Source organism: Anguilla anguilla, chromosome 17 (assembly GCF_013347855.1).
Source record: "Anguilla anguilla isolate fAngAng1 chromosome 17, fAngAng1.pri, whole genome shotgun sequence".
Taxonomy (NCBI): Eukaryota; Metazoa; Chordata; class Actinopteri; order Anguilliformes; family Anguillidae; genus Anguilla; species Anguilla anguilla.
Window position 1 is genome coordinate 6,926,791 of NC_049217.1, and position 23,426 is coordinate 6,950,216.

General features: G+C 39.6%; 1 protein-coding gene and 1 long non-coding RNA gene across 2 annotated transcripts in view; both read left to right on the top strand.

Moving 5' to 3' along the window:
- The window catches only part of LOC118216575 (NACHT, LRR and PYD domains-containing protein 12-like), a 167,725-nt gene that overhangs the window by 94,522 nt on the left and 49,777 nt on the right, over positions 1-23,426 (top strand). The window contains exon 5 of the mRNA XM_035397885.1: positions 20,667-20,736. Within this exon, the coding sequence (XP_035253776.1) occupies positions 20,667-20,736 (70 nt within the window). The remainder of the gene's footprint in view (positions 1-20,666; positions 20,737-23,426) is intronic.
- Positions 3,678-20,498, top strand: LOC118216579. Its single transcript, XR_004763034.1, has 3 exons — positions 3,678-3,800; positions 20,083-20,218; positions 20,426-20,498. It is a non-coding gene; the product is annotated as an uncharacterized LOC118216579 (long non-coding RNA).

Genomic DNA, 23,426 nt, shown 5'->3' on the forward strand with positions numbered 1-23,426 from the left:
CAGGACCCAGGAAATGTGAGTCTTTCGACACAGAATTCTTTCTATAGCTACACACTCTGCTGAGTGTGTGGTGTCTGTGTGTGTGTGGAAGAGGGAGAGAGAGACTGTACAAAAAGTCTAGTACACACACAAACACAAACACACACACACGTACCCAAACACACAAGACTCTATCACAGCTCTTTTTCTCATACACACAATGTGGTGAATATTAAAAAATGAAAATGAATCTCATTAATGACTCTGGTGTGCAGACGGCTGTCAGCTCACACTGGATCCAAACTCAGCGAGCAGAGAGCTGTCTCTGTCTGAGGGGAACAGGAAGGTGACACACACACCGGGGAGAGAGGAGCCATATCCTGATCATCCGGAGAGATTTGAGTTTGTGCCTCAGGTTGTGTGCAGAGAGAGTGTGTGTGAGCGCTGTTACTGGGAGGTTGAGTTCAGTGTGTCTGAGGGGGGAGGGGTTTCTATAGCAGTGACACATAAAGGAATCAGCAGGAAAGGACGGGGTTCTGATTGTAGGTTTGGAGACAATAAAAACTCCTGGAGTTTGAGGTGCTATAAAGACAGTTATGCTGATGAACTCAGTTACTCTGTCTGTCACAATAAGAATCGAACGCTCATACCTGCCCGCCCTTTCCCCTACCGCAGAGCAAGAGTGTGTGATGACGATGATGATGATGGTGATGATAGCACTGGTAGAGGAGTGTGTGTGTACAGGGTAGGAGTGTGTGTGGACCGTCTGGCCGGCACTCTGTCCTTCTACAGAATCTCTGACTCTGACACACAGACTCTCCTGCACAGATTCCACACACACTTCACTCTACACACACCTCTCTGTGCTGGATTGGGATTGGTGAGATCGTCAGTGTCCCTCTGCTAACTGGAGTAGATACACACACACACACACATGCGCACGCGCACTCACACTACAAGTTGTCACACAAACTCCAGCGGTTCTCACGTGCAGGCAGGCTACTATGGAAACTTGAGTGGCGGTTGCCAGAATGCAACCATTGTTGTAGTTTCAGTATAGCAACTTGTTAGCAACAACACGGAGGTAACCCCCGGTTACGCAGCTCCTCACACACGGCAGTAACCCCCGGTTACCCAGCTCCTCACACACGGTGGTAACCCCCGGTTACGCAGCTCCTCACACATGGCGCTAACCCCTGGTAATGATGCCCTGCATCCCTGGTTGCATAGCCCTCATTTGTCAATTTTGTGGGGGGTTTTGGTTTCTGCTGATTTTGCATTCTGTTGTCAAAAACTAATAAAGTCAGTTTAAAAACCAGCTTGTGATTAAAGAACAATAATGCTTCATTGGCAATTTAGTAAACTGTTATGCACTTTTCCTGAGAATTTTTTTTTTTGTTTTTTTTTTTTTTTGAGAAACAGGTTTGAGGGTTCAGAGTGACAGGGACTGTTCAGTCCCATGTGCCTGTGTGCGCTTGTGTGTGTGTGTGTGTGTGTTTTTTGTTTGTTTGTTTTGGTTCCACTCCCCTCTCACTGTCCTGCTTCACAGTTTCACCCTGCCATTGGTCTGCAGTTACCCCATTCGAACAAGAATCCATTCCAGCCAGCCAATCAGAAGCCAACCACCAGTTTAAATCCGCCGGTGTCTCCCATTTTCCATTGCTTTAAGCTGCATAATTTTTGATTTACCGTTCTGTTCTGTAGTTTAAGTGCCAGTTCTGTTACATGCGTTCTGTGGGTTGTTCTGTTGGGTCTTTCGCTTTGTAGACCTTTGGTTACATACATTGAAGCTAAAACAGGTAAGCTAACAAAATTATCTTACACATACACATCTCACCACATGCATATAGGTTGAACGAGTTGTATTAGGCACACTAGGTTAGGAGCAAGTGCCACCCTTGTTATTTTCGGCTTTGGTTAGGGTTTAATGGTCCCAGTGGTCCCAATATACCTCCTAAACTCTCCCCCTCTGTTTCAAGTTACACTTAAATATAAGCGTCACTTACATAAGGGCCACTCACAAGTGAGGGCTGGCATCGAAGTGATAGGGAACACAAAAGGCAGGGTTTGTGTGGGACAGGCTTTCGGTCTGCTCCAACCAGAATTCCGGTCGGGATTTATAGGCCGGAATTTACCAAGAATAAATGATCAATAATAAATCATCACCACTTAAATGAGTATCACTTAACAGTTGGGTGCGGTGAGCGACTTTGAACTTCATTACAAATAATGATTACAGCAATTTAGATCGGTGTTATCAGTACATTTTAATAGATAAAATTTTTATAATTTTTTTTACAACACTAGTTTGCGAATAAAACAATACTGCGATGACCATGATAACTGTCTTTAGGAAGGCATGAGATGGCTGTCAAACTACATTCGAATGTGGTTAGCTCTGCCATGCTTTAAGGACTCTTGTTACAGCATTAAGCAATGCAATGCATGCTGGGTCAGCACATGCATTTAAGCCAGCACTTTAATTTTGTCATTATTGAGGGAGCGTTGGAGGGCCAGATGGCTACTATCCTTGGCTCAAATTTGGCTCACTCAGTTCTGGGACAACCCTTGTACAAGGTGGTGACTCTTGTGAATGCACAAAATGAGTGTTAATGGGTAGATGGAGTGATTAGGAGGTGCACTGGGACCAGGCCGATGATTCAGTCGCAGCCTCATCTTCGTTCATGCGCGGGTGTTCTCGTGTAAGCAGGTGTGGGCACTGTGATGTAAAACCGTGTGGACCAAACTGGAATTAAATCAATCTCATACCTTCTGTGGGACTCGGAATAGGAATCGTTCCCTGGAGAGTAATTACATCGCCATTAAGAAGTTTTAGAATTTAAAAGAGTATATCCAAAAGAATATAACTTGGCCTTTTCCTCAGCCTGGATTCTCAGTAACCTGCTGTTTATGTTACATAGTCACATAAATATGGTTTTTTTAAAAAGTGTTGAGTTTGGGGTTGAATTTTCCAAAAAAGAAAAGATTTGGGATTTTTTAAAATGTTTCCAGCTGGGATTTAAACCAGGCCTTCGGTAGCCTTACCATTTAACGGATTATTACTCTCAACCTGTTTCTGTTTACTTTGCCTGATTAATGAACAATTGATTCATTCAACCGATGATTACCAATTTATTTTGAAATAGTATTATTGTTTTTTGTAATCCACAATCCACATTTATTATGACATAAAATTACATAAAATGTCAATATATCATACAAAGATTCTGGAGTTTTGATGTTCAGAAACCAGCACAGGTTTTCTTAAATTGGTTTTCTAGCCTGAATGGTTTGATACACTTAGTGGTTTTCCTCTTTAAATCTTTAAATTAATGTATAAGTTTAGTCCTAAAATTAATTTAATTCTGTAACATAAGAAAAATCTAACGTGAGATTTCTAAGAAAGCTTTTGTAGGTTTGTAGGTTAGACTACCAGAATAACGTGCGTGGCGGTCAAAAGTGCATTTGAAGTAGGCTGCAATGATATTTCAAGATAGCCTTGGATATATTTAATAAACAGATTTGTCTGCAGGATCTCATAGTTTAGCCTAACAGTGACATTCCGGCAAAACCATTTAGGGCTTCAAACTGTAGCTGAACGCCGTAATCCAATTGTGTGATTATATCCTCAATAGTGATTGGTACAAGGTAGCAGCGTGAGAAAGAGAAAAGCAGCATGGCTGTAGGGCTCTAGGACGGTGTTTATCATATGAGTGATATCAGTGAAATAGAAAGTAACTGAAACGGGAACATAAACGTCATTTTAAAGACGGAGCAAAAAGAAGATGGAGTGAAATCATTAACTTGAATAAAAGAACGGAGTAAGTAGCATAATTTGGATTGGGATGGAAAGAATAACAGCTAAATGTGAATGGGTGTAGGGAGGAATGGGAATCTGAAGTATCGCTGTAAAAGCTTAATTCTGTAAAACAGAGAACTGACAATAAAATGCTACGATTTACGTGCAGGCTGTTTTCAAATTACCCATTTGGGACCAAAAACAAAAAGTAATTTTACTTTTTATAAAGTTTTACGTTTATTTCAGTATTTATTCGTGATATTTTATGACTTCAGTACTTTACTTATCTCGTTGGATATGACGGAAATCACAGACCATGTTTGGTTAAAAAACAACATACGTAACATTTTGACAGCTACTATGTCTAAGAAAAAACAGCGGACATTTTGTAAAACAGTAGGCTACAGAACAGCATTGGTTTTTACAGTGATGTTGAAGTGAATCCAGGGTAAATTCAGTAGGCTAATTACTGGTGTGTCACTACAGTCTATGGTCTGATGATTGCCTGGGTCCAGACCTTAGAATCCGGTCTCTGGTCCAGACCTCTAATCCGAATCCGGATACGGAAATGGAGTGTAACGAGTTGACAGTTCTGTCCCATATCAGGCTAGTCTGATGACTTAGTATTAGGGAAATGATAAATGAGTTCTGACTTGATATAAATAGCCAAAAAATAAATGATCAAAATGAACGTGTGTGACCACATAAAAGTGACGGTTCACTACTAACATCCGCTAATTTAATTTCAGTGAATGCATTTCTACTGTATTTCTTATATTAATGTGTCTATGTTTATTAAACAACGTCCACATTACATCCAGTCAGTGCCATTAATAAACGTATTCTTAATATAAATATTCAGACACATTTGGAACAATACATTTTCCCACACGGAAATAATCGGCCTTTTTGAAGTCTATAGACCTATGTCTTGAATTGTGCTCAAATATGGAATATGGACAAAATGTACAGAACGTGGCATGTTATTGTTACTGCTTTTGTTCCCCATGTTAGGTGAAAGTAAGAAGTAAAAGAAACTTTAACTGTTCGTTAGAGCGTACGCAGAACTGGAGAGGGTAGGAGGGGCCAAGCAGTGAAGCCTAGGAAGTAACGGGTAAACCGCCTCTACTGCGCATAATTGCGCAGTTTATGTGGAAATCCAAGGCGATTTAACAACCAAGGAAAACCTCATCGGTCCATTTGTTGTGAACATAGATTTCATTATGTGCAGCAGTTTCTGAAACAATTGTTGTTTTGGTCGAGAAGTCTTGGGAAGATATTTATTAAAATGTATATTTGATTAAATATGAATATTTTTCTATCTGCTTTTCATATGAAACGTAACGGTGGTCAATCGAGTTTAAGAATACCATCGAGGACGTTTTATTTAGCCTTCAAAACTCTGATATTGCCCATTCACTTTAATGGGAGCTCCAATGTTTTGCCCTCAACACGCGCAGTAAAGGCTTACCATTCCTAAATGAAGTAACTACTAGAACTGTTATATATATCTCATAAAAAACACGTTTTCAACGTACAAAAATGCCAAGTTACTCACACATACAAGACACACCGTCTATAACTCATTCATTCAGACTGCCAAAATCCAGGCCTGCCATTAAAAGTATTGATATCAAAATGACGCCGTTACGGTACTACAAACAATATAGGCTATCTTGCCTCACCAAAATTAAATAAGATATATTCCAAAGCAATGCTACCCAATATTTCCTCAATTCTTTCAAGTCACTTGGCCCTGTGTGTATAAGCATGCAGCACATGGACAGGCCAAACATGTCTGTGGATGGCTTTCTCACAGTCAAGATTGATTGAATAGGCGTCTATATGTCCAATTTGTATTTCTTAAATTGGTTTTCTAGCCTGAATGGTTTGATACACTTAGTGGTTTTCCTCTTTAAATCTTTAAATTAATGTATAAGTTTAGTCCTAAAATTAATTTAATTCTGTAACATAAGAAAAATCTAACGTGAGATTTCTAAGAAAGCTTTGGAATTTTTTACTCATTATTCAGATTGTTTTAAAAGGTAGCCGTTTGTAGGTTAGACTACCAGAATAACGTGCGTGGCGGTCAAAAGTACATTTGAAGTAGGCTGCAATGCGATTTCAAGATAGCCTTGGATATATTTAATAAATACATTTGTCTGCAGGATCTCATAGTTTAGCCTAACAGTGACATTCCGGCCAAGTCATTTAGGGCTTCGATTTGTAGCTGAACGCATGGGAGCGTCGTTCCCATTAACCGAAATTGAAAAAGAATGTTAAGATTCTGTAAAACGAAACTCACTTATTCACATAAAATGGAACGCTCTTTCCTGAACGCGGCTGCTCTCATGCGTGCCTCATTACACGAGAGCCGTAATCCAATCGTGTGATTATATACAAATATCCTCAATAGTGATAGGCACAAGGTAGCAGCGCCTGATCCAATCAACGTGTGTGTAATCCTCAACAGTGCAAGAGGATCACGCAGACAGACGCAGTTTTTTGAAGCAACGTGGCTGTTGTTTGCAAACAGATTATAATGCAGCCGTTTTTGTTAATCAGCAATATTGTTCACAAATGTACATTTCAATTACATATTTTTGGTTGAGAAATATGATGCATCCATGCAGTAAGAAAAGCAGTGCAACGTCCCGCGTTGTGTGTGCAGGTGTTATTGCGACTATAAATTATTTTTAAAAACTTGATTTCAGGTCGGTAATATAGCCACTGCTTATTCTGGCAGGCGGGTTGCAGAATATTCTAGGGCCTACCATAAGATGAAAGAAAAAAGCAACTTTGAAATGGCACTTTTTATGGGAATATTGCAAACCAACATTTGTTTGCCCCTCCAACGTAGACCTATCTCGTTGCGCGTCCTGGACGGCTGTGACCCTCCACACTCTCAAGAAGTCCGTGTCCAAATGTACCTTTTTGTTTCTTTGTCAAAGTTGTAACTGATGTGTTACAAAAGAAAAGTTGTGTCAGAAGGGGATAGTTTTAACCACCGTGTTGGAATTTTAACACAAATGTATTGTACTTAACTAGACATGGTGGCGTGTTAAAAATAACACGTTATGTCACTAACACATCTGTTTTAAGAGTGTGCATTCAGCTCAAACAACACGAGCCGATGTTCAGAGCAGGGACACTAATTTGCGCGTCCTCACATGCTGATAAGAATCATCACTCATAAGAGAAAAGCAGCATGGTTGTAGGGCTCTAGGATGGTGTTTATCATATGAGTGAAACCGAAAGTAAATGAAACGGGAACATAAACGTCAGTTTAAAGACGGAGCAAAAAGAAGAGGGAGTGAAAAGTGAAATCATTAACTTTAATAAAAGAACGGAGAAAGTAGCATCATTTGGATTGGGGTGGAAAGAATAGCAGCAAAATGTGAATGGGTGTAGGGTTGGGAATCTGAAGTATAATCGCTGTAACACGCTTAATTCTGTAAAACAAAGAACTGAAAATAAAATGCCACGATTTACGTGTAGGCTATTTTCAGATTACCCATTTGGGACCAAAAACAAGTTTTACGTTTATTTCAGTATTTATTCGTGATATTTTATGACTTCAGTACTTTACTTATCTCGTTGGATATGACGGAAATCACAGACCATGTTTGGTTAAAAAACAACATACGTAACATTTTGACAGCTACTATGTCTAAGAAAAAACAGCGGACATTTTGTAAAACAGTAGGCTACAGAACAGCATTGGTTTTTACAGTGATGTTGAAGTGAATCCAGGGTAAATTCAGTAGGCTAATTACTGGTGTGTCACTACAGTCTATGGTCTGATGATTGCCTGGGTCCAGACCTTAGAATCCGGTCTCTGGTCCAGACCTCTAATCCGAATCCGGATACGGAAATGGAGTGTAACGAGTTGACAGTTCTGTCCCATATCAGGCTAGTCTGATGACTTAGTATTAGGGAAATGATAAATGAGTTCTGACTTGATATAAATAGCCAAAAAATAAATGATCAAAATGAACGTGTGTGACCACATAAAAGTGACGGTTCACTACTAACATCCGCTAATTTAATTTCAGTGAATGCATTTCTACTGTATTTCTTATATTAATGTGTCTATGTTTATTAAACAACGTCCACATTACATCCAGTCAGTGCCATTAATAAACGTATTCTTAATATAAATATTCAGACACATTTGGAACAATACATTTTCCCACACGGAAATAATCGGCCTTTTTGAAGTCTATAGACCTATGTCTTGAATTGTGCTCAAATATGGAATATGGACAAAATGTACAGAACGTGGCATGTTATTGTTACTGCTTTTGTTCCCCATGTTAGGTGAAAGTAAGAAGTAAAAGAAACTTTAACTGTTCGTTAGAGCGTACGCAGAACTGGAGAGGGTAGGAGGGGCCAAGCAGTGAAGCCTAGGAAGTAACGGGTAAACCGCCTCTACTGCGCATAATTGCGCAGTTTATGTGGAAATCCAAGGCGATTTAACAACCAAGGAAAACCTCATCGGTCCATTTGTTGTGAACATAGATTTCATTATGTGCAGCAGTTTCTGAAACAATTGTTGTTTTGGTCGAGAAGTCTTGGGAAGATATTTATTAAAATGTATATTTGATTAAATATGAATATTTTTCTATCTGCTTTTCATATGAAACGTAACGGTGGTCAATCGAGTTTAAGAATACCATCGAGGACGTTTTATTTAGCCTTCAAAACTCTGATATTGCCCATTCACTTTAATGGGAGCTCCAATGTTTTGCCCTCAACACGCGCAGTAAAGGCTTACCATTCCTAAATGAAGTAACTACTAGAACTGTTATATATATCTCATAAAAAACACGTTTTCAACGTACAAAAATGCCAAGTTACTCACACATACAAGACACACCGTCTATAACTCATTCATTCAGACTGCCAAAATCCAGGCCTGCCATTAAAAGTATTGATATCAAAATGACGCCGTTACGGTACTACAAACAATATAGGCTATCTTGCCTCACCAAAATTAAATAAGATATATTCCAAAGCAATGCTACCCAATATTTCCTCAATTCTTTCAAGTCACTTGGCCCTGTGTGTATAAGCATGCAGCACATGGACAGGCCAAACATGTCTGTGGATGGCTTTCTCACAGTCAAGATTGATTGAATAGGCGTCTATATGTCCAATTTGTATTTCTTAAATTGGTTTTCTAGCCTGAATGGTTTGATACACTTAGTGGTTTTCCTCTTTAAATCTTTAAATTAATGTATAAGTTTAGTCCTAAAATTAATTTAATTCTGTAACATAAGAAAAATCTAACGTGAGATTTCTAAGAAAGCTTTGGAATTTTTTACTCATTATTCAGATTGTTTTAAAAGGTAGCCGTTTGTAGGTTAGACTACCAGAATAACGTGCGTGGCGGTCAAAAGTACATTTGAAGTAGGCTGCAATGCGATTTCAAGATAGCCTTGGATATATTTAATAAATACATTTGTCTGCAGGATCTCATAGTTTAGCCTAACAGTGACATTCCGGCCAAGTCATTTAGGGCTTCGATTTGTAGCTGAACGCATGGGAGCGTCGTTCCCATTAACCGAAATTGAAAAAGAATGTTAAGATTCTGTAAAACGAAACTCACTTATTCACATAAAATGGAACGCTCTTTCCTGAACGCGGCTGCTCTCATGCGTGCCTCATTACACGAGAGCCGTAATCCAATCGTGTGATTATATACAAATATCCTCAATAGTGATAGGCACAAGGTAGCAGCGCCTGATCCAATCAACGTGTGTGTAATCCTCAACAGTGCAAGAGGATCACGCAGACAGACGCAGTTTTTTGAAGCAACGTGGCTGTTGTTTGCAAACAGATTATAATGCAGCCGTTTTTGTTAATCAGCAATATTGTTCACAAATGTACATTTCAATTACATATTTTTGGTTGAGAAATATGATGCATCCATGCAGTAAGAAAAGCAGTGCAACGTCCCGCGTTGTGTGTGCAGGTGTTATTGCGACTATAAATTATTTTTAAAAACTTGATTTCAGGTCGGTAATATAGCCACTGCTTATTCTGGCAGGCGGGTTGCAGAATATTCTAGGGCCTACCATAAGATGAAAGAAAAAAGCAACTTTGAAATGGCACTTTTTATGGGAATATTGCAAACCAACATTTGTTTGCCCCTCCAACGTAGACCTATCTCGTTGCGCGTCCTGGACGGCTGTGACCCTCCACACTCTCAAGAAGTCCGTGTCCAAATGTACCTTTTTGTTTCTTTGTCAAAGTTGTAACTGATGTGTTACAAAAGAAAAGTTGTGTCAGAAGGGGATAGTTTTAACCACCGTGTTGGAATTTTAACACAAATGTATTGTACTTAACTAGACATGGTGGCGTGTTAAAAATAACACGTTATGTCACTAACACATCTGTTTTAAGAGTGTGCATTCAGCTCAAACAACACGAGCCGATGTTCAGAGCAGGGACACTAATTTGCGCGTCCTCACATGCTGATAAGAATCATCACTCATAAGAGAAAAGCAGCATGGTTGTAGGGCTCTAGGATGGTGTTTATCATATGAGTGAAACCGAAAGTAAATGAAACGGGAACATAAACGTCAGTTTAAAGACGGAGCAAAAAGAAGAGGGAGTGAAAAGTGAAATCATTAACTTTAATAAAAGAACGGAGAAAGTAGCATCATTTGGATTGGGGTGGAAAGAATAGCAGCAAAATGTGAATGGGTGTAGGGTTGGGAATCTGAAGTATAATCGCTGTAACACGCTTAATTCTGTAAAACAAAGAACTGAAAATAAAATGCCACGATTTACGTGTAGGCTATTTTCAGATTACCCATTTGGGACCAAAAACAAGTTTTACGTTTATTTCAGTATTTATTCGTGATATTTTATGACTTCATTACTTTATTTATCTCGTTGGATATGACGGAAGTCACAGACCATGCTTGGTTAAAAAAAAACAACATACGTAACATTTTGACAGCTACGCTTAAGAAAAAACAGCGGACATTTTGTCAAACAGTAGGCTACCGAACAACATTGGTTTTTACAGTGATGTTGGAGTGAATCCAGGGTAAATTCAGTAGGCTAATTATTGGTGTGTCACTTTTATACAGTCTATGGTCTGATGATTGCCTGGGTCCAGACCTTTGAATCCGGTCTCTGGTCCAGACCTCTAATCCGAATCCGGATACGGAAATGGAGTGTAACGAGTTGACAGTTCTGTCTGATATCAGGCTAGTCTGATGACTTAGTATTAGGGAAATGATAAATGAGTTCTGACTTGATATAAATAGCCAAAAAATAAATGATCAAAATGAACGTGTGTGACCACATAAAAATGACGGTTCACTACTAACATCCGCTAATTTAATTTCAGTGAATGCATTTCTACTGTATTTCTTATATTAATGTGTCTATGTTTATTAAACAACGTCCACATTACATCCAGTCAGTGCCATTAATAAACGTATTCTTAATATAAATATTCAGACACATTTGGAACAATACATTTTCCCACACGGAAATAATCGGCCTTTTTGAAGTCTATAGACCTATGTCTTGAATTGTGCTCAAATATGGAATATGGACAAAATGTACAGAACGTGGCATGTTATTGTTACTGCTTTTGTTCCCCATGTTAGGTGAAAGTAAAAGTAAAAGAAACTTTAACTGTTCGTTAGAGCGTACGCAGAACTGGAGAGGGTAGGAGGGGCCAAGCAGTGAAGCCTAGGAAGTAACGGGTAAACCGCCTCTACTGCGCATAATTGCGCAGTTTATGTGGAAATCCAAGGCGATTTAACAACCAAGGAAAACCTCATCGGTCCATTTTTTGTGAACATAGATCTTATTATGTGCAGCAGTTTCTGAAACAATTGTTGTTTTGGTCGAGAAGTCTTTGGAAGATATTTATTAAAATGTATATTTGATTAAATATGAATATTTTTCTATCTGCTTTTCATATGAAACGTAACGGTGGTCAATCGAGTTTAAGAATACCATCGAGGACGTTTTATTTAGCCTTCAAAACTCTGATATTGCCCATTCACTTTAATGGGAGCTCCAATGTTTTGCCCTCAACACGCGCAGTAAAGGCTTACCATTCCTAAACGAAGTAACTACTAGAACTGTTATATATATCTCATAAAAAAACACGTTTTCAACGTACAAAAATGCCAAGTTACTCACACATACAAGACACACCGTCTATAACTCATTCATTCAGACTGCCAAAATCCAGGCCTGCCATTAAAAGTATTGATATCAAAATGACGCCAAGTTACGGTACTACAAACAATATAGGCTATCTTGCCTCACCAAAATTAAATAAGATATATTCCAAAGCAATGCTACCCAATATTTCCTCAATTCTTTCAAGTCACTTGGCCCTGTGTGTATAAGCATGCAGCACATGGACAGGCCAAACATATCTGTGGATGGCTTTCTCACAGTCAAGATTGATTGAATAGGCGTCTATATGTCCAATTTGTATTGGTATGTATGTATTTCGCTGCCCAGCCTTTCTGTTGCGTGAATGATTCTATGTTTCTTGGTATAAATGTCTGTTCGTAAATGTGAATGTAACATGCTGCAAGGGAAATGTCCCCATGGGGATAAAGAAGTTCTCTATGTATGTATGTACAATATGTATTTTAAATGCATTATTTATAGTACGTAGCAAATATACAATCACTTGTACATTTACTCAAATTCAGTTCAGAAGCAAGTATAAACATGTTTTCTGGAGAAATATGCTTCCTGTAGTTACTGACCAGCAGTTTTCTACATGAATTTCAATGTGTTCCATGAGGCAATTCGAAATATTTGACACTTTGATCTGACACAAAGTTTGCATGACATTGTAAAATGGTAAGATTACAAAACACAGGAAGACATTTTCCCAAACTAAGTGTTGTAGTATAACCAGCAGGAGACCATTGATGTGTGAAGTGATTTTGGTGACACTACACTGTTTAAGCGTAAAGTTATTGAATATTTTTTCCCAACAAAAAGTATGCAAAAGCCTCTTTTCACAAACTAAGTGTTGTAGTATAACCAACAGGAGACCCCTGGTGGTTGAACTGAATTTGATAGTACTACACTGTATAAGAGTGAAGTTATTGAATATTTTTCCCAATAAAGATTCCCCAGAATTATGCAAATGCACATTTTCTCAAACTAAGTGTTGTAGTATAACCAACAGGAGACCATTGATGTGTGAAGTGATTTTGGTGACACTACACTGTATAGTGTATACAGTGAGTGGAGTTATTGAATATTTTTGTAGTATCTCTTTTCGGTGTTGCACTTTTTAGACGGTAAAAAATACTGGAGGGAGTGGGCGCAAAGAATTGCGTGTTATGCATTCAAACGGCAAAGCGCTTCTCGTCACATTAATACCGCGAATTAAATCAACCGGCAGTGCATCAGAGTAAACCCGTTGCTGCACAAAACACTGCACTAAAAATGTATTGCCAGTCATTTTGGTGTCACCCCCCTAGTGACGTTCTTTTCTTCAACATGTCCATGTGTTTAAAAAGTGTTACTTAAGTGCTTAGTTTGTATTCAAAATTTAAACATTTGCTTTTGCAGTATAGACCAACCACCCCCTGAGGCAGAACCTGGCACATAATGCTTTTTAAAATAATGAAAATAATTATTAAAAAATATTAGAAATGATAAAAATATTATTGTAATTTAAATCCTATAATATTATACAACTGTAGAATTGAAGAAAACGCAATAACCAATTTTTGTGCACAAATACGTCAGCACTCAAATGTGCGTAAGTGTGCTCTTGAGTGTGCATAGATTCTGTTCTTACCTAAGAACAAATCCCAAATAAGAAAACTTTGGTGAATGTCAGAATCTTCGTGAAAGCTGGGTAAGTGGGTTTTAAGAAGAAAATTCTTTTTAAGAACGGTTGGTGAATGAGGCCCAATGTTATTTGCCCAGCTCGGAGGATGGCTCGTTTTGTCTGAATTTAGGTTGTAGCTCGTTGTCTACCTTACTATGGTACTAAAGAGGCGTCATTTGTGTTTTAACAACGTTTCGCTTATGAGTTATTGACCCGGGAAGTTCGAATCTGTGAATATATTTCCAACTTTACCCAACCCTATACCCCGGGGTTAATGCTCTGTGTAAAGACCGCTTTATTCCGATCATTATAAATTATATAAATATATTGATGGCAATGTAAATAACGGTAACGTTAAGGCCAGTTCAGATCAATGATTCGCAACGAGACGAAAGGGTTTTTAAATGTTGCAGAGAAAATTACAGCAGTGTGAACTGGTTAGTTGCAGAGCGTCTGAAGCTTTTATACGGTCTATGGTCTGAAGCCGTTGCCTTCCTGGGGTCTCAAAAGACCCACCTTGTCAAATCGCCAAGTGCAGTTTTAGAACGTTTACAATCAGACGTCTTGGAATTTTGCAATTTGCATCCAGTCTCGTTGCGAATCATTGATCAGAACTGGCCTTTAGTTTAGCTAACAACTATATTTTGTTACGTAGCGTTGCATTCGAGAGACAGTTTCCGAGGTCGGTACCGGTCGGTAGCGTTAGCTAGCGTTTTTTTCTAATTGTTAGTTGGCATTAGATTATGTTAATTACATCAGCGGTCCCCAACCCCCGGGCCGCACAAGAAAGAATAAATAACTTACATTATTTCCGTTTTATTTATTATCTGAGTCTGAACGATGTTTTATTTTGAAAAATGACCGGATTCTCTCCGTTACGTATCGGTCACGTGATACGTTAACACTAAAATGTAACCCACAAGCAAGCAAAATGAGTAAAAAACAGACGTCTTTGGAAAGTTTCTTTGCGAAGGGGAAAAGGCCCAGTGAGGAGACAGAAGAAGAGCTTACGACTTCCAAGAAAAAGAAAGCTGCATTTAACAGACAATACCAGGAGTCCTACTTAAAATATGGATTTATCGCGACAGGTGATTCCCACGCACCAAGCCCGCTCTGCATAATATGCGGCGACCGGCTCTCTAATGAGGCAATGAAGCCTTCAAAACTGCTTCGCCACTTGGAGACCAAGCACCCTGCATTAAAAGACAAGCCCTCGGAGTATTTTGGAAAAAAAAACGGGAACAAGAAGGACAGAAGCAATTACTGAGGGCCACCACATCAACAAATGCGAGTGCACTGAGAGCATCGTACTTGGTGGCTAACCGTATTGCTAAGGCTAAGAAGCCATTCACTATTGGTGAAGAATTGATCCTGCCCGCCACTAAAGACATTTGCCGTGAACCTCTAGGAGAGCCTGCGGTTAAAAAGATAGCACAGGTGCCTCTGTCGGCTAGCACCGTCACTCGGCGCATTGAGGAAATAGAAGAAGACACTGAGACACAATTGTTGGAGAGGATTAATACATCACCGTGGTACGCACTCCAGGTTTACGAGTCTACAGATGTTGACAACAAGGCAATACTACTTGTTTATGTGCGATATCTTTATCAGGAGGATGTGCATGAGGATATGTTATGTGCACTATCGTTGCCAACCAAAACCACAGCCACAGAACTATTCAAGTCGCTGGATGATTATATATCAGGAAAACTGAAATGGTCCTTTTGTGTCGGCATATGCACAGACGGAGCTGCTGCCATGACCGGACGGCTGTCTGGTTTAACTGCTCGGATTAAGGAGGTTGCACCTGAATGTGAATCTACGCATTGTGTCATTCACAGGGAAATGCTGGCTAGCCGAAAAATGCCACCGGAACTTAACAGCGTATTGAATGATGTCGTTAAAGTTATTAACCACATCAAAGCACACGCCCTTAACTCGCGCCTATTTGAGCAGCTTTGTGAGGAGATGGACGCGGAGCACAGACGCCTTCTCTTATACACAGAAATAAGATGGTTATCCCGAGGGAAATCGCTGGACAGAGTGTTTGAATTACGAGAGCCGCTGCAGAGATTTCACTCAGAAAAGAAGTCACCGCTGGCAGCACATTTCAGTGACGAGGAATGGGTCGCAAAACTGGCTTACTTGTGCGACATATTCAACCTGCTCAATGAACTCACTCTGTCACTTCAGGGGAAAATGACAACTGTCTTCAAGTTGGCAGATAAAGTAGCTGCATTTAAAGCCAAACTGGAGTTGTGGGCACGGCGCGTGAACAGAGGCGGATTGGACATGTTTCAAACATTTTGGGTGAGACTGAGCCCGAGCCTTCATTCTCCCAGCTGGTGCACGATCACCTGTCTTTGCTTTTAAAAGAGTTCGAGCGCTACTTCCCAACCACAAAAGACCCACGAACTGCCAAGGAATGGATCCGCGACCCATTTGTCAACAAACCAGGTGAATCCAGCATGTCTGTGCAAGAAGAAGATCAACTGCTGGAGATCGCAAATGACAGCGGCCTTAAAAGTAGCCTATGTTCGAGACAACAACTCTGCCGGTGTTCTGGATTAAAGTCATGGCAGAATACCCTGAGATCGCCACAACAGCACTGAAAACCCTGTTGCCATTTCTGACATCCTATCTGTGTGAAGCGGGGTTTTCTGCAGTGACAGCAACCAAAACAAAATTATGGAGTAGACTGGACATAAGCAACACACTTCGGGTGTCATTGTCTCCCATTACCCCTAGATGGGACCGTCTCGTTGCAAAGAAACAAGCTCAGGGCTCCCATTGATTTAGCGTTATGGTGAGTTAAAAAATTTCATGCACTTTATATTCGTTTTTGTGGTGTAGGCCCTATCTGTATCTTATTTTTAAGGCATGTTTAAACGTTACCATAGCGACCAGAGAGCGTTAGGGGGCAGAGAGGATGTTACTCATGTTATGTTGTTGGCGCGATGTTACGAGGACGCTGCTAATAAAGTTTCATACGAGTACACAGTGGATTCACGTTTATTATTATATTTACAATATACCACAGTTTTTATGCCGGTCGTATCATTTTATTTTGTTGTATTTATCCGCCACACCTTAAAAGCCGGTCCGTGAAAATATTGTCTGACATTAAACCGGTCCTTGGCGCTAAAAAGGTTGGGGACCGCTGAATTACATTAGCTAGCTAGCTGACGTTACCTGATATGAGAGATGGCTACTGTGCACAACGTTGTCTAAACTAATGTTGCCTTTCTTGACACGGTCCGGTAGCTACCGTTAGCTGTGCAAATAGCTATGTAATTTAGTAACGTTACATTGTCATCAAATGTAATACGAAATCTACATCAACAAATAATATGAACTCTTATGTTACACAAACTTTTTTTAGGGTTCCACAACTTTCTCTTTATTTTTTCTTTTGTTATTGTAACGCTAGCAGACACCGGAAAAAAAAACAGTACGCCGCTCACACACTATGTCGCTTTGGATAAAAGCGTCTGCCAAATGAATGTTATGTAATGTAATGTGAGTTGAAGAGCGAGCCTGTTGCGTTAGCTCCGCCTACCCTCTCTGGCGGAACAACCACTGATGGGTGATGGAAAACGCGTCACTAACTGTGCGCCGCTTGTGTTTTTTTCCCAGTAATGTCGCCACAGACAGCCAGTTCTTTAATCATAAATTAGAATAATAATAATAATAATAATATAAATTTATATAATAATAGGCTCAATCACCATCGTGTTACATAATTCGGCGATAGATAGTGACTTAACAGACATTTATTTTAATGAAAATCTTCGAGATTATTATTTTAACCCTCTGGGGTCGAGAGCTCCGCCGGCGGAGCTCGACAAGATGAAATTAACTTTCGTTTCTATTTGGATGATTAACTTCACGTGCTGTTATCATACAGACGCAACAAAAACATTGACAGAAACCTTAGAATCGCGACTTTCCAATGCGCCCATTGGCAAATAATATAAATTGTTTTAAATGTTCCAAATTTTATTAATTAGATCATGTATGCTTCCCTAAACTTTACTCATTACTATGTGAATTTCGCTCAGCAGGAAGTCCGCCCAAATCGCATTCACATGTTAACAACATTATAATTACTCTCCATAGAAGGAGACTAAAGGAGGGGCGATGCGAGATCCATGTGAGAAATGCCAAGTCTGCGAAAGCGGTGATAGAATGTCACAGAGTGTCGCCTAATTCACTTCTTTTGAGGTGAACATTTCGTTTAATTTTGGAAAATGGTCCGTCCGGAAGCCGACACCGATGAAGAGCGGTGTCATTTTGAACAGCGAACTGATCCAGCTGAGGATCAACTTCATGCGTAAGTATATTTCTTATGATCATATTGGTAAATATGTGTACTGTATTGCAACGTATCTGTGTGTTTGTAGGAATATCCAGCAATGTGCGCGTTTGTAAATTCCCACACTACGATCGATTCGAACTATTGCATCTCAAAATTATAGGCTAGGCTCTCTGCGTCTGGTTGTGTTAGAAGTATCAGGAAGACTGTATGTTTTTCGATCATATTCGTAATAAATAGCTCATGCCTGGCGTGTAGTGGCGTGGCTAGGATTCTAAAACTGATGTCCTTGCACAATCGATATTAGCATACTCTAAGTAAGTTCGGGAAATAGCAATAAAATAACCACTTAGCTAAACAGACCTAGCCTAGTTCAGATTGAGGCATTGTTATTGATGAGTTGCATGTAGTTTAGTTGGAATATCAGTGTTTATTTAGTTAAGCTAATGTTTTTTCGTTGATAGCTTGCATTATTTGTAAATGTGTGCTGTATTACATTCTCTGTGTGTTTGTAAGAATATTCACTAATATGCGCGCTTGTAAATTCCCACACTACGAATGATTCTAACCATTGCTTCTAAAAATTATAGGCTACCTCTCTGAGTCTGGTTGTGTTTGTTTGGTTCTTTGTTTGTATATTATGTCACATTTCATAAATTTTGTTTTCATTAGTTAGTGGTTTTTCCCTTTTTTGTAAAGCACATTTAATTTTCACCTGTTGAAGGAAATGTGCTATATAAATAAAGTTTGATTTGATTTCACATTTCCTAACAATTTTGTTTTTATTATATTTGCAGAGATGTTGATCAGGAAACACGGCCTAGTTCACCACTAGCTAAGAGGCCAGGCAGACGTTGCAAGAGTACACCAGTCTCATCTCATCTTCCATGCAGTTTACTTCAATAAATGTTCTAAAATCAAAAGTTGTCTTTGTTTCTGTCTTCTAAATGGCTCACTGAGTCTTTGTCTTAGTGGTGGGGAGGCATGCGGCCAGGTGTGAATAGCCTACTTAGCTGGCAGGTATTCCTACCCAATGCATATTTATTACAGAAAGGCCATTTGCCCTCCCATTCTCACCTGGTGTTGAAAAATAGTACTCACAACACTAACTTTTAGCAATTTATTTTATATTTCTCATTGGATTTTCTAAAATATTTTGTCATCTTGAAGAACACATTTCAGTGACCAAAAGTCGTATTCACAATTGTTTAGTGTGTTTTATTACAACATTCCTGTGCATGTTCAAAACTACTGTTTACAGTTTGTGTGTTTTTAGAGAAGTTTACAATCCACACATTATTATGACCTACTTACTGCTGCCATATTGTTGTAGCTGGGTTTGTGCTGAAAACAAAGATATGAAACACTGGAATCACTGTATATAAAGTTGATGAAATTTACACAAATGTCAGAGCATCGCACAATCACCAGTGTGCCTCATTTTACCCTTAAACCCCAGAGAGTTAAGGACAACAGCATCATGGACCCAAGAACACTTATATTTTAGTGCAAAACCTGGCTGCCTCTGTCAGCAGACTGTAAGCTGCGAGTGCATCTTCCAACAAGACAACGACCCCAAGCACACATTACAATTCACAAATAAATGCTTAATTGACCACAAAAACAATATTTTGCAATGGCTACAGTTTCCAGACTACAGCTCCATTGAAAACCTTCAGTTCGAATTGAACAGGACAGTCCACGAGCACAGATTAAAGGGCACCTAGTTTCCCTCCCTTTCTCTAGTCTGAAGACATTACACAAAAAGGCTCAGTGCAAGTGGAGGGTGCACAAAGTACTGACTACAGGGGTGCCAATAACTGTGATACTTTATTTCTTTAAATATATCATCATGTGTCATTTTAGTCAGTTCCATTGAAGGATTAATAAAATTAATTCTGCATGTAGGACAATCAAAATGTAGCTTAGCATTGGCATTGTTTATGTAATACAGGCATTCATCATTAATAAGGTTACCAAAATTTTTGGAGGTGACTGTACAGTACATATTCTGGGCCCATTTAAAATCCAGATTGCTTCCTGCCAACACTAAGATATAATGTGTAGACACTATAATGTGTGTGTTCCTCTGGGTATTAGTGTGACTGTGTGTATTCAATGTGTTCTCATTTTGTGTGTTTACAGGTTGGCTAGAACCCATTTGTGGTTTAATCTGGCCTAATGTGTTCCAGTCTCCTGAGATAGGAGGCACTGTTTCTAAAATGAGTCTCTCAAAGGAGTCAGAGACCGAAGATGGAACCTTCAGCACTGACAGAAAGAGGTATAAATGAATCATTTAATGTGATATGAGTTAGAGCTGCAGTAAGAGGATGAGTTTAACTGGAAGCTCTGTCTCCATGTGCTGTGAGTTAGAGCTGCAGTAAGAGGATCAGTTTAACTGGACGCTCTGTCTCCATGTGCTGTGAGTTAGAGCTGCAGTAAGAGGATCAGTTTAACTGGATGCTGAGTCTCTATGTGTTGTTCACAGGGTCGAGGTAGAAAGAGCAGAGTCACCTGTACCCAGCTGTCTGTCTATGAAGAGTAATAATTCAATGGATTGTCGATTATTCTTCAAAGGAGTTGTCACAGGAGATCAAAGGTAATTAAACCGGTTCATTTTGACACAGTGTTGGTGGTTCTCTTAAGACACATTCAGATATGCTGTGAGTTAGACCTCCAGTTTCAGGATGAGTTTAACTGGAAGCTCTGTCTCTATGTTTTGTTCACAGGATACAGCATTCACTTCAGTCCAGCTCTTTAGAAGTGACAAGTTCAGAGAAATTATCCTCCCCAAAACAGGTGCGAGACCTTATTTTTCTTTGTACTGTAAATTCCATTGGCGTATATTGTGAGAAACCCCTCAGATACATCGAACAGTGTCAGGGTCACCAGCTCCACAAAATCAGAACTTACCACATTGAGGCCACCCAACTGTAAGAAACCCCTTCGACACACCAAACTGCGGAAGTATCTGAGTGGTGAAGGAATGCGTTTAGTCTTACTCGGTGCTACTGGAACGGGGTTCATTTAATGTTATCTTGATTATCTGTCTCCAAAATGGTGTTTCTGACCTTTCCTCTGTGCCAACAGTTATGCACAGAAGCAGGAGACTCCTTTCTGCCAGTAGGGTGGCTCTATACGGATCGCTATCTAACTTGGTAGATGCGTACGTGCCTCTGGCTTGTGTAGCCTGTATAAATACAATTGTGTGTCCTGCTACGGCACTAGTGTATTGGTGAGTGACTACGGGGTGCAGATATCCTAAGTTCTATGTGTATGTTAGGACCTTAAACTGCTAGGTGTGCAGTGGTAAGAGCCAGAGAGGAGTGGCAGGTTAAGGTTAAAGTGAATGCAGTTTATTGTACATTGTGTTAAAAATGGCAATATAAAATGGAGCAAAATGTGTGCGTAGTGAGATGGCTACGCTCATGTGATGCGTGGGAGACCGTTTTTATGAGTCTTCCCGAACCATTGCACCGTCCCCCTTTTATATTCAGAGATCAAAGCAAAGCACCAAGTCATCAAATAAAGGCACAAACATAACAAAATAATACATAAACAATCCTGTTTGCTCTATCTATTAGCATATCACACCTGGTTAACCTTTGTGTCTGGCTGGCTGCTGACCCATGCATGAAGATCTTTAGTCAGCACCCCAGCATTAAAGACGCCAACTTGTTCCCCATGACATTGGCTTTCCAACAATACAAAACATGATTAGATTGCATTATGTAGAAGCTAAGGTTCACATAATGCTTATTCAGTAAGATGTTTGTCTTCTTATCACACCTGGTGACTCCCTGTCAGTGCAGTAAACAGTCTGTTTTCCTTTGGGGGTCTGTTAAGAGGCAGACTTATGTGAACTGCCCTACGATATATAATGCACATACAGTGGGGTCCAAAAGTCTGAGACCACATTGAAAATCTCTAATACTTTCATGTAAACCTGGAGATAATCAGAAAGTTTGGGGATTCATAAACATTTAAAAACACAAAAAGTTATGACATGTACAATGAAGAAGAAATATTTAAGATTCTGCACTATTTCTAGGTCAGCAATCAAATTTAAGCAAATTTGTGGCATTGACCAACTTAACTACTTTGTACAAAAGATCAGATTTCCTTGAGTTGTATCCCTTCCATTGAAGCATGCGTTCAGATGACACTCTAGAGGCTTGTTCAAATAACTCAACTTGCAGCCAGTGTTCACCTGTTATAAATATGGCTGTGCCTCAAGTTTCCAGCAGATCATTGCTTACTAGGTAGCATTGTGATAGTGGGAAACAAGGCATCAGAACTAAGTGAAAGTGTCAAAAGTCAAATTGTTATTCTAAGCAAAGAAGGGCTTTCTCAGCGTCAAATCATGGCTAGACTAAAGGTTTCTAAGAGGGCAGTGCATGGAACTCTAAAACGCTTTGCATAAACTGGATAACTTGTATCCAAAGGACGATCAGGCAGACCAAATGTGACCACACCATCAGAAGATCAATACATCAAGCTTAGTTCCCTGAGAGATAGAAAAGCAACTTCATCACAGGTATAGAATTTGCTAAATAAAGAACGCAAGACTCCATCAGCAAAAGTACTGTCAAAAGAAGGCTGTCTTGTAGTGCTCTTAGAGAACGAGTAGCAGTTTCTAAATCACTTCTCAGGAGGGGAAACAGGGCCAAACACTTGGGGTAGGCTACGAAATACCAGCATTTCACAGTGGATGACTGGAAAAAAGTCCTATTTACTGATGAATCCAAGTTTGAGATTTATGGCAGTAACAGAAGGGTCTATGTAAGGAGACGAACAGGAGAGAGAATGATACCGCAGTGTATCAAACCCACAGTGAAACATGGTGGTGGGAATATTCAGGTCTGGGGGTGTTTTGCCTACTCTGGAGTTGGACACCTGCACCAAATTGACTACACCCTGACCAAGGAGAAGTACCACTCCATTCTTCAGAGACATGCTATACCCTCTGGTTTGCATCTTTGTGGAGAAGGATTCATACTGCAGCAGGATAATGACCCCAAACACACCTCAAAGCTTTGCAAGAACTACTTGAACACCAAAGAAGACCAAGGAGTCCTGACTCATGGACTTTCCTCCACAGTCACCTGACCGCAACCCCATTGAACATTTATGGGGGCACTTGAAGACTGAGAAAGCCAAGCATTCTGTGACATAACAAGATGCTCTTTGGAACATTGTCAAATCATGCTGGGATAACGTGGTCATCAGGTTATGCACAAACTTGTGGAGTCCATGCCAGCTCAAGTGCATGAGGTCATTAAAGCAAATGGGGGACATACCAAAGATATTCTGAAGTTCATGTACATTTTTAAAAGATTCAACTTTATACTCAAATTGTTAAGCTGATATTATCATTTGTTATGAAAAAATTAGTATTACATTCGAAACAAATGCAAAATAGAAATATCTTGACTAGTTGTCTCAGACATTTGGACCCCACTGTATATAATACAAGGATAATGTTCATT